The sequence below is a fragment of the Sphaeramia orbicularis genome, chromosome 22 (assembly GCF_902148855.1).
Source record: "Sphaeramia orbicularis chromosome 22, fSphaOr1.1, whole genome shotgun sequence".
NCBI lineage: Eukaryota > Metazoa > Chordata > Actinopteri > Kurtiformes > Apogonidae > Sphaeramia > Sphaeramia orbicularis.
The window spans coordinates 12,577,030-12,589,432 of record NC_043978.1 but is presented as its reverse complement, the minus strand read 5'-3'; the positions used below and the strand labels follow the sequence as shown (position 1 = coordinate 12,589,432).

The 12,403-nt window shown below is 39.3% G+C and overlaps 1 protein-coding gene across 1 annotated transcript in view; it reads left to right on the top strand.

Moving 5' to 3' along the window:
* kcnh5b (potassium voltage-gated channel, subfamily H (eag-related), member 5b) overlaps window positions 1-10,715 on the top strand; it is a 492,331-nt gene extending 481,616 nt beyond the window's left edge. Inside the window, exon 13 of the mRNA XM_030127455.1 lies at window positions 9,176-10,715. Coding sequence (XP_029983315.1) covers window positions 9,176-10,279 — 1,104 coding nt within the window. The 3' untranslated portion in view covers window positions 10,280-10,715. The remainder of the gene's footprint in view (window positions 1-9,175) is intronic.
* The last annotated feature ends 1,688 nt before the right edge of the window (window positions 10,716-12,403 follow it).

Below are 12,403 nucleotides of genomic sequence, written 5' to 3'. Positions count from 1 at the left end.
ATATTTACAGAAAAACAATCATCTTAGTACATTTTCTACTGTTTATTTAGATGCAGATGTGACACTGTGGGCTTCTCCTGCCTTATCTTCTATGTTTGTGTTTGACTTGTCTTTCTTACATGTTGTTTTTGTCAGTCTCTGAACTCTCTTGTTTTTGTTCTTATTTTTCGGTCTTTTATCTGATGGACTCTTCATTGAGGGTACTGTTGTCCCTCCAGGCTCTACTTGCTAATTTCTCCACATATTAGCATATGCTTCCTCAGATGTGCATGTGGAGCCAGTGGGGGTGGGGGGGTGGCGGCTATGAAATAACTGTTGATCTACGAATCCTATCCATCCATGTAAATAACTGGTGTAAAATAGTTATTCGTCTTTTCATAGACATCAGATATGACCCATTTGGACGTTCAGAGGCTCCGTAGTTACCGTGGAAACACCGTCATCTTCTACAACATTGATTCACCAGTAAAACCCATGGAGTTGGCTCAATGACAGTGGAGGGACACACTGGGTTTAGGTTCAATTAATGAGAGATTTAGTGAAAAAGTCTGTTTGTTTTTTAGGAACTTCTACATGATCAGTGAATTAAATACAGAAAAATACATGATTTTTATTGAGAAATACGAACTTTGGGGGATAATATGATAATAACTGTTAACTAATCAATAAAGGTTAAATGCAGAAAAAAAAAAAATCATATGGAAGTTTCTACAAAAACAGTTTTAGGTCTTAAAGGCTTCAAAATAAAATAAATAGAGTAAAAATTGCAATCGAAATTGCAATTGTCTATTTGTTATTTATTTATTTGTTTGTTTTGATGATGTCTATGTCATCATTATATGTTTTTTTTTTTTTTTAATTTATAGCAAACAAGTGATGTATATTAATGTTGGCTTTGTTAGGTTTTGTTTCTGTCACCTGCCTATAGGGACTGTAGATGAAAAGTAGTTATTTTTACTAATTCAGACATATTTACATAGGTGTATTTTTTATACAGCAATGTTCATAAATGTGCATGGTCCTTATTAAATAAGCCAATAAATAAATAAATAATACAATAGAATAACACCAACATAAAAATAAAAGTAAAACAGTTAAATGCAAAAATGCGATGAAATAAATTGATAGAAGGTGAGTAAAATACTGTTTTTTCAGTTTCTATAAAGTTTTTAATATACCTGAAAAGCCCAAATTCAACACAAAAATGAGCTGATTTCTCAAAACCAAAGCTATAAATAAAACTCCTTTTGCACTTGTAAAACTAAGGAAACCCAGAGTGAAACACTAAAAACTAATGATGTTCATAAATGTGTAAAAACTGTGGAGTGAAGGCATGTTGATTTGTTTTTCTCCAGTCGATTTCCTCCTCTGCTCCACATCTACTCAGCAGTAAATCTATTGAAATTAAATCTATCTTAAAATAGCGCTCCAGTCTGACTTTGTGTTTGGGAAATTGCTTTGCTAAATAACATCTTTTTAAAGTTTCCACTCTAATCGCCGTGTTAAAGCCGTTCCCTGATGGTGTACTTACAAATAGAAACTGATGAGCTGTTGTAAATGAACGCAGCCTCTAATGGTAAATGCTGAGCGTAGAGGATGTGCATTAAACCCAGAATGGGTTTTAGACGAGGAAACACAGAATAATTAACAATATGATCCAAATAGAAAAAACACATGTGAGTTCTGTGTAAATCAAGTATAACATCATGTACGTATGACCTTTAAAACATGGTATTTAATCCTAATCAATCACTATTTAATTCACTTTGTTTAAGAATGAATGATTTCTATTATTATTATTATTATTATCATTATTATCATTATTATTATTATTATTATTATTAACCCTTACATGCGCGAGTCTCTGAACCCTCCACTCTTCCACTAATGGGTCAAAAATTAAATAGAAAAATGAAAAATCAATGTGTTTTTAAGTCACTTTTGTCACTTTGTCATGTTAAAAATAATCACTTGTATTACATTTTGGTCCACAAAATAATTATTTCATGTATGAAATAATTTTCAATTTCTTCATTTGTTAAAAAAATGTAAGTATTTTTCTTAATATTTTGAAACTTTGAAAAGTAAATTATATATAGTATGTAATATATAGTATAAACAGCAAGAGAACAATGTCAACATTCAGTGAGTGAGTGAATGAGCAAAAAATCTTGAATTAAGCAAAAAAAAAAAAAAATCATGAATTAAGCAAAAAAAACCCTTGAATTATGAAAAAAAAAAAATCTTGAATTACGCAAAAATTCTTGAATTACACAAAAAATCTTGAATTAAGCCAAAAAAATCTTGAATTAAGCCAAAAAAATCTTGAATTATGCAAAAAAAAAACTGAATTATGCAAAAAAAAAATCTTGAATTCAGCAAAAAAATCTTGAATTACACAAAAAAAATCTTGAATTAAGACAAAAAAAATTTGAATAACCCACAAAAAAATTTTGAATTACGCAAAAACAATCTTGAATTACACAAAAAAATCTCGAATTAATCAAAAAAAGCTTGAATTATGCAAAAAAAAATCTTGAATTAAGCAAAAAATCTTGAATTACACAAAAAAAACTTGAATTATGCAAAAAAAAATCTTGAATTCAGCAAAAAAAATCTTGAATTACACAAAAAATTTTGAATTACTCAATAAAATTTAATTACACACAAAAAAATCTTGAATTACGCAAAAAATCTTGAATTAAGCAAAAAAAAACTTGAATTATGCAAAAAATCTTGAATTACACAAAAAAAAACTTGAATTAAGCAAAAAAAAAAAAAAAACTTAAATTAAGTGGAAAAAACATCTTGAATTATGCACCAAAAAAAATTGAATTATGCAAAAAAAAATCTTGAATTAAGCCAAAAAAATCTGGAATTAAGCAAAAAAAATCTTGAATTAAGCAAAAAGAAAATCTTGAATTACACTAAAAATCTTGAATTAAGCCAAAAAAATCTTGAATTAAGCCAAAAAAAAATCTTAAATTAAGCAAAAACAAATGTGAATTAGGCAAAAAGATTTGAATTATGCAAAAAAAAATCTTGAATTAAGCCAAAAAAAAAAAATCTGCCAATGGAACAAGTGAAAATTATCCTGGTAAGATTTTGTGAAATCAGATTTTCCAGATCTATTGTCTAAAAATCAGTTCTTATATCTCACTGAAAAGTTACTCTGTAGGTGATTATGTCTTATTTTAAGTGTGATGAGATATTTGGACTAGAAATGAGAAAAATACACTTTAAGATTTAGATTTTTTACAGTGTAAAAGTGCGCACATATATTGTTGTGTCCTATATTTTCCAAACCTCTCCATTCTCATCAGAACCTTCAACATTCAGAGAAAACAGAGCTGGTTTTACCTTCAGTCTGGGTCGGTCTTAGTTCATGTACCATTACTGGTTGTAGTAGTAGTAGTGTCTGTGCTTTTGCGACTCTGACATGAATTCATGTGTCAGTTTTTACACAACGGTCCCTCTGCTTGTGTCAGATTGCTGTACTTGAACTTGTATTATTAGGGTCATTATGCAGTAGGTGTTGGTTCTCTCATAATGTGACTTAGTTCAGTCTGTCAGTGAGGTAACCGTCTGAAAAGGTTTTATGTAATGACTGCTACAACGTGGAAACTTTAATTAGATATTGAAAAGTAAATGCTAGCCTTTATTGTGAGGGAGTGTCATCCTGCATTTTCCCTTCTGGTGCTCTGTAGGATTGGAACAAAGGCCTGTGGTTTCAAATGACAGCTGTTCAGTGGAGGGGCTCTTCACTACACACTTATCTCTGCTGCCTTTCCTTCAGATTTCACACTTCTGCGCCGCTGTTCGAACAGGTCTTTGAGTGGCGTTACTCAGCGCCGCGTGTTTATTCTGTGCATGCGTCGCTTCAGACTGTGAAAGAGACTCCGTACGCCATCACCGGCAGAAGGGCGGAATAATTAGGTCAGCAGAAATTAGGCTGAATGTAAGTTATGACTAAAACCACTCGACTCGGTACCATGAGGTCAAAGCGCTCAGAGCAGTGCCAAGTATTACTGCTGCAGCCCCACGTTTTCCTGCGAGTCTTTAAAAAGCTCTGAGCGGCTGCCAGAGTCTTTACACAGATGGATCGGGGCTTATTACTGCGTATCTAATGCATCACAAAAGGAGACGGCGCAGCATTTCTTTATTCTGCTCATATCAGGAGATCAGTGACAGACGTTCTGCTGTCCAGGCTTCGGTCCATGCACTTCTGTTAACCCGTAGAGCTCTGGGACGATTTAGGCCGTTTTTGGGTACTTTGGATTTTGCCTTTATATCCTATATAAAGAAATGTTACTATTAGGGATGGGAATCGATAAGAATTTAACAATTCTGATTCCATTATCAATTTTGCTTATCGATCTGATTCTCTTATCGATTCTCTTTTTTTTTTTCCTCTTTTTTTCTTCTCTTTCTTTCTTTTTCTTTCTTCTTAAATTGGGCTCAGCTGGCTGACAGGCAGCTGTCTGTACCGATAAGGCAGCAGCCGACACCAACTGTACTCCCAGTCATCATTGCCCATTTTTCTAACACTTTTGCTTGTGTATCCTCTTTTATTTGGACATTTTACCAGGGAGTATCTCACACTACTTTTTTTTTTTCTTTTTTTTTTTTTTTTCCTACTTGTCTTGTCCAGCGTTCTAACAGCAGAATGGTAGTCCGGTTCCTTTCGGTGCTGAACAAATTTGCTTTGCCAAGGGTAACTTCATAAAGTATATGAAGCGCCCTTTGATATTCTACTGTGTTTATTATGAGTTTAGTTGAACCACATTTTGATCCCGGACCTGACATGGGGGGTGGGGGTGGGGGGGTAGAAGAAGGGGAGAGAACAAGAGAGAAGAAGGTGGAGAAGACCCTCACAAGAAAGTATCAACAATACAAACAGCAACAACCATGGAGACAATTATAATGGTGACAATAACTACAACCAGAACTGCGTAAACTGGGCAGAAGAGAGAGAAAAAAACAAAACAAAACAAAACAAACACTTATCAATTCTCATTGGGTGAGGAATAAAAGAGTATGAACGGTTGTGTTTGCATTAACTGTCTTTTATATTTCCATCTCTGCACATAAAATATAACATATACACTAACAAATTTTACCGTTAAATAACAGTAAAATACTGGCAGCTAGAGTTGCCAGCATGTTACTGTTATTCTACAGCACAGGTGTCAAACATGCGGCCCGGGGGCCAAATCTGGCCCACCAAAGGGTTTAGTCCGGTCCTTTGGATGAGTGTGTGAAATGCAAAAATTACAGTAAGATATTAACAATCATTTTAGTTCAGGTTCCACATTCAGACTGAAATGACATAAAGTGGGTCAGATCAGTAAAATACGATGATAATAACCTATAAATACTCACAACTCCAAATTTTTCTCTTTGTAAATGTAAACATTTTCATGTATTTACACTAAAACAAAGTATAATTTCACAAAAACTGTGAACAAGCTGAACAAATATGAACAACCTGAAATTTCTTAAGAGAAGTGAGTACAATTTTAACAATATTATGTCTGTAAATGATAAACTGAAGCATAATATTGTTAAAATTGTACTTATTTATTCAGTTTGTTCATGTTATTCACATGGTTTTGAAGGATAGTTTGTAGATGTAAACATTTTCATTATGTAATCTTACTTTTTTTACACTAAAACATAGAGGAAAGTTTGGAGTTGACATTATCTATATATTATTATGTTATTATTTTACTGGTCCGGCCCACTTCAGATCAGATTTAGCTAAATGTGGCCCCTGAACTATAATGAGTTTGACACCCCTGTCCTACAGTATCCCTACTGTAATCTACAACTACAGATTCTTACTGTTAAAAGTATTACGGTACTGGGCTTTATTTCATGTACCTTTTACAGTAAAATACTGTTAGCCACAGTTGCTGCATTTTTCAGTAACTACCGTATTCCAAGAAACAATATATTACTGTAAAACATATTTAATGTAATATATACAGTACAGCACAGGGAAAAGCTAGGATTTTAAGATTTCAAATTACATTTTAAAATACAAAAAATCATGAACATTGCTAGAAAAAGCTCAAACAAAAGATGACCTTTTCACATTGAGCTTTTATTAAATTCGCAGTCAATCACGTTCTGTGATTTGGCTCAACATTGGCTCAAAGTGCATAATTAGTACATGTCGTGAATTCAGTCTGCTTTTTTCTTTGAACTTCAACAAGAGATCGTACATCACATTATTTTTATGGAGGCAATTTTATGTTTAATGAACCCAAAATGCCACAGCATGGTGACAGTTACATTGATAAAATCACAATTACCTGATAAATGAACAACTGGAGCAGGACGGAGTTCTGGCAGTGTTGGTAGAAGCATCAGGTGGTTCCGTTCCAGTGCTGTATGGGGTTAAGTCTGGGTGAAAATAGTTGTCCTCAGTTTTTTTCTCTTTTTACTTTTTCCTTCTATTCCAAAAAAGAACCACTTACCTTTGATGCAGAAGTCTGTCGTTAACATTCGTTGGATTGAATCTTTTCTAAATGAGCTGGTGGGACTTGATGCCAGATGACTTTGTTCAGACCAGTTCTGGGCGGACCGCAGTGGAGGAATCGGAGAAAATACTGTAGAATACTGTCAAATTTTGCAGTAGCTTACTGTTTTAAATTTGCTACTTAAAGACCTCATTATTTACAGCATTACACTGTATTAACAAATAACAGCACGATACTGTACAAAATGTACAGTTTTTTTTACAGTAATTTGTTACAGTGTACAGTATGTACAAATAATAATAACTGATGATGACACTTTGCTAATTCCTCTATTGCCGCATTTCCACTACTTGGAACCAATTCAACTCTGCCCGTCTCTCGTTGTTGTGCTCCTCATTTCCTTTCCCCTACCTTCGGAAACTTGTATTTGAGGGGGTACGACGTTTGTTGCCCGCACTGGAGCCAGAACTGGGCCCAGATGACGTCCTGCCGCTAGATTCACAAGCGTTGCTAAGTAGCATATCAAATGAATCACATGCTGTGGACAAATGTTTTCACATATTGGAAGGATTCCACCCTTTTGAAGAAATAGAAGCTTTGCCAGTGTTCCAGTGGACCTGGCGTCGTCTGTTTGGACCATTTCTGCCTCAATATGTTGGCTACGTTCTGACCAAAACAATGCAGCGTACAGGTGACATCATTGCGCATTGATAAGGCGGAATTGATAAGTAGAATCGTTAAGCAGGCAGGCAAACGATTCCAAGGAATCGAGCTACTGGGATCCGGTTCTCAAAAAGAACCGGTTCTCGATTCCTATCCCTAGTTACTATACCCATGTTTGGTATCTTTTTTTTTTTTCAGCACAACTTCATCTATTTCATCTGTCTATTATTTTTTCACTTTAACCTACTATATCAACACAAAAGGCCAAAAAACACACAAAAAATTTATAGTTTTGCTGCTAGAGTGTTAACAAACAAACAAACAAACCAAAACAAAAACAATGCCCCTTGAGACCGCTTCGGGGGCCGGGGTAAAAATTTCACTTTTCCAAGATGAATCTGAACACAGTCTCTCCATCGGTCTCTGAAACCTGTGATAAATGTGAGCTGAGTTTCTGGACTCACTAGTTAAAGAGTTTGTGGGATGACATTTTCCATTTGGACAGTGGCATAAACAGCAGACACTGTATCCCCAACAGTTCGCAGCTGCTCTTTGACTCCTCACACTGTATTACAGCAAACTCTCATGTTTGTGTTTTTATCCTGAGAGAACAGGAATCAGATTCAATATGTTCAACTGAGATGTGTGGCTTCTATATTGAATATATTATGAGGAGAAAGGTGTCAATCTGAGAACTCGAGGGACTGGATTGTGTTATATTATGTTGTTCTTTAACAGATTTGAGTTTTCAGGCCTTTCCTCCAGGGTTTTCCTCTCTCTTTCTTATTCTTAGTTCTATAAATTCTGTTTTTTACCCACAATTCACTCTTTTGTCATATGTGTCGACATGAGTATTAGCCCTTTTTCCCGTTTTTCCTGTGAGATCTGAGCTGCTTTTGTTTGTTTTTCTTTTGCTCCGTCATGTCTATTTGTTCTCTTTTGTGTTTTTCAATTCATTTAATTAATTCACATCCAGTTTTTTTCGTGGGTAAAGAGGCGTCCTCCAGACATAGCGCCATTGTTTGTGTTCACTAGGGTCTGATTCGCAGTTTATTTGTCATTTCTGAAGCATTTTGTTCTTGGCTGGACAAGTAAACTGGCTGCGGGAGTTAATATGAAGTGATTCATAGTTAATAGAAGGCTCATCAGATGTGATCACTTCACATCAGCTGTGACAGATTCCTCTTGATTTATTCACATCAGTCGACACTTTGTTCTTTTCCTAAAGTGACACATAGAAAAACAGAATCCCACCGTGATCACTTCTCATTTACTCTTCATCAAACAGACGCTCGACTTGTCATCGCTGATTTAATTAAAAGTGGTAATCTTCAAGGTTTAGCCTCCAGGTTGGTTCTGGAAACGGTGATTGGCATCCGTCTCTCCCTCCTCATATGACTTTGCTTAGTTTTGTTGCGGGATAATTGGACGGAAAGACGGAGTTTAGGAGGTAGAGTGGTCCGTCTGGTTGATTCTGGGTGGACAGGAGTGTGGGCAGCTTCACTTCCATCTTTAACTCCAGGATTGACTTAGCTTACTATCTATGGGGAGCATTATCTTTTTAACCAGGAATAACGCTTAAATCACCAGTTGGATGGCTGGCTTCCTGCCTTGCAGGGATTTCTGTCATTCCCAATGTAATTAGTGTGTAAGGGGAGCCAGGAGAGAAGCTGGCGCCAGACTGAGGCAGAATAATACAGGGGGAGGTGTAGGAGCACTGATGGATAATTTAACACCAATCTCCAGTAGACAGTTACACTTTGGAGTACCTGAGTGCGCTGCAGAGCAAATGTGACATGTGAATGGACTCAAGAGCACAAGTTGACAGACTGACACATTTCCATAATAATAAACCTCAAGCTCTTTTTCCTCATTGTTGAAGAAAAAGAAGCTTTTTATCAGTGATGATTAATGTGAAAGTCTCAACAGGAGCGCCAGAGAGAAAATTATTATTCATAGTATTCATATGGAGAGATAAGTGTTCTGATAAGAGCCTTATTTTTCTGTTTGGTCTTTTTTTCTTGCAGATAATTTTCCGCAAGATCAGTGAGGTTAAGAAGGAGGAAGAGGAGAGGCAGCGAGCGAAGAACGAGGTGCAGCTCACCATTCCCCAGGATCACCCGGTCCGGAAGCTCTTCCAGAAGTTCAAGCAGCAGAAGGAGCTTCGGAACCAGGGAGCGGCGGCCGCTTCGCAGATGGACCTGGAGAAGAACCAGCTGCAGGTGGAGCAGCACCACCAGCACCTGCACCCCCACAACCTGCAGCTGGGCCACTCCAGCCTGCAGCACTCGCTCCCGCTCAGCCTGCAGAGGCCCCACTCGTCCCTGCAGAACGGGGCCCCGCCCAGCAGCAGCGTGCTCACTGTGTCTCAGGTCACGCCCATGCAGAGCTCGCTGGCCTACAGCCATACGGGCGAACCCCCCACCAAGCAGAACAACTGCGACATCATGGAGCTGCAGCCCAGTTCTGCCGGAGCGGGGGCCGAGCAGACTGTCCGGCTCAAAGTCAGCTCCAGCCCGGCGCTCGCGAAAGCGCCCGTGAAGGCCAGCGGATGGATGCGCCTGAAAAACAACATGGCCCCAGTGGAGGCCAGGAAGGAGGGGCTTAACAACGTCACCAAGGCCGTCTCCGTGGAGATGCTCTCTCAGGAGGGTAAAGGTCAGGAGGCTGGGGGGGGCGGGGACGTAGAGGAAGGCGGAGTTTCTGCAAACAACCCGCTCCGTAAGACGGACTCGTGCGACAGCGGCATCACTAAGAGTGAGCTGCGGATCGACCGGGCGGGGGAGGCTCGCACTCCGGCGGCCGTCACCCCCCTCCTCCACAGCCCTCTCCCCGGAGGAGCGGGGTCCCCCCACCCCTTCTGCCCCATCCCGGAGCAGGCCCTGCAGACGGCGCTGCACGAGACCCGGCTGGAGCTCCGGGGCGACATCCAGACTCTGGGAGGCCGTCTGGGCGCCCTGGAGAGTCAGGTGGCCGAGATTATCAAACTGCTGTCGGACAAGAGGCGGCCGTCCACGGGGGCGCCGCCCACTTCCACTTCCACCACACCCAAAACCAAAATCCAACGTCAGGACATTTTCACCGTCTCCAGGCCTGTTTCTCCAGACTCGGAGAAGGACGAGGGGCTCTGAAGGGAGCTGAACCAGTGGTGTAGAACATGGACCAGCGACCCGCTGTCCGCTCTGTCACACCCAGTTACACCACTGGTCTCCATTCTCTTTAACATTTGCACACTGACTTTAACTCCAGGTCATGGGGGGTGGGGGACCTGGACCCCGTTTTTTTGATTGTACATACCTCTCTATGCATGTCCAGCTGGATTCTGGCCTGCCAAAGAAACAACTGAACGTACTTATTGCCTGTATATTATGCAGTTGACTGCATGCAAAACAAATTTAAAGACGTTTTATTGAGCTACACTGTACATATGAATATTTTTCATTGATAATTTACTATGTGGACATTCAGGGTTTGCATACTGGTAGCACTATAAACATTGGAGGGGTTTACTGGCAATGGGACCGTGCATGGATTATTTACAGATAGGGTGTGTTTACATGGCCTTGAGTATCCCGGTTATGACTATTGATTATTGAAGTATATTTTGCGTTTGCACATATAAACATCAGCTCTTGATTCCTAATGTTAGAAACTGGGACTGGGATGAGTCTTATCAACAGCCTGGTAGAGTTCTGTAATGCCGCGTTTCCACTATGTGGTATCGGCTCGACTCGACTCAGCTCGGCCTTTTTGTGTTTCCATTACAAAAAAGGACCTGGAATCTGGTCCCTGGTACTAGTTTTTTGGTATCACCTCCACTGAGGTTCCAGGACTGGGGACCAGATACTAAAATGTGACATGTAAACACTGCAGACCACTGATTGGTCAGAGAATTGTCTCTGTGACCCGTCGTTTTACAAAAAACAAATGCAGAAGTTGACAGTAAATATGGCGGTAGGTTCATGCACATGATGACAGCCTGTAAAACTACACCATGGTTTGTCGAGGAGGTTCAGACATAAAAATTCAGCATGAGCTTGACGAGACAACATGCATTGAGCGAGTTTATCAGCGACTCTCTGAGCAGACGACACAGAAGTAACGCGCCACATCGCTATGACGACCAGGTACTGTAAAGTTGGTGGTATCCTGTAATGGAAACGGTCTCCAGGAATAGGACCTGGTACCTGAGTCGAGTCGAGCCGGTTCCACGTTGTGGAAATGCGGCATAAATTTCCCGAAAATGATCCGAAACTTGGGATTGATCTCATAACTGGGATACCGCTGCACATGTAATCATGATCAACAATCACAGAGAATTCCAAAGGGATGGAGGTTTTTTATTTTTTGCCTGAGATGAAACAGAAGTTTGACTCTAGGAACACAAATACCCATCATCCCTTAATACAGGGAGGAAAGTTTAGGTTTGAGGTGAATCTTTTTTATATATCGGTTAGTTTTGCTTCTTATAGTAATTTCTATTTTTGATTACGGAAACGTCCTTAGCCTGAGCTTGATGTCCAGTAAACCCTGAATGGTTATTTTGTTAGTCTTCTCCTCGTGTCTATGCATTGTTCGGGTAGAATCTCCTGATGTTAGACCTTTTGTTATCATGTCGGCGAATGACAAAAGAAGGAGGGCGTTTGTTTTTTGTTCCATTCCTCTGCATGAATCAGGGATGGCAGGATGCACTTTGGGTAAAGCAGGGATGATACAGAAGGCTTTGGGGAAATAACACAGAGTTTAGTTTCGAGAAAAGTCCACTCAGCGCCGCGACATGTAATCCCACAAGCCCCGGCAGCACACACGACGGTCTAAAGCAGCGAGCGTCTCTGAATCCCATTTACAACAGCAACTTCAAAAGGCTCCGGCAATTTTTTTTAAAAAAATGGAATACTGTAGTTTTTATGTCGTCGCTTTGTCGATCTGCATCCGCCGTGGACCGGGGAGACTTTATCTTCACAGTCGCTCACAGATCGGTTGGTTTTGTCAGAATTCGTTGAAGCTTCAGGTCCGGTGAGATTCAGACGCAGTCCCTTCACACCTGCAGTAAAAGCAAAATGAACACAGTAGAAGAAGAAGAAGAAGAAGAAGGGGGAGGAGGAGGCAGATGCATGGTAGCCATCATGGAAGACAGCAGTTTAATAAGATGTCATTGGAGCTTTGAGCTTCTGTTGGAAGTGAACAGATCTGTGGTAGAAAACAGGCTGTGATCAGGCTGTTTCAGGTCAGATCGGATGATGTTGATTGAGTTT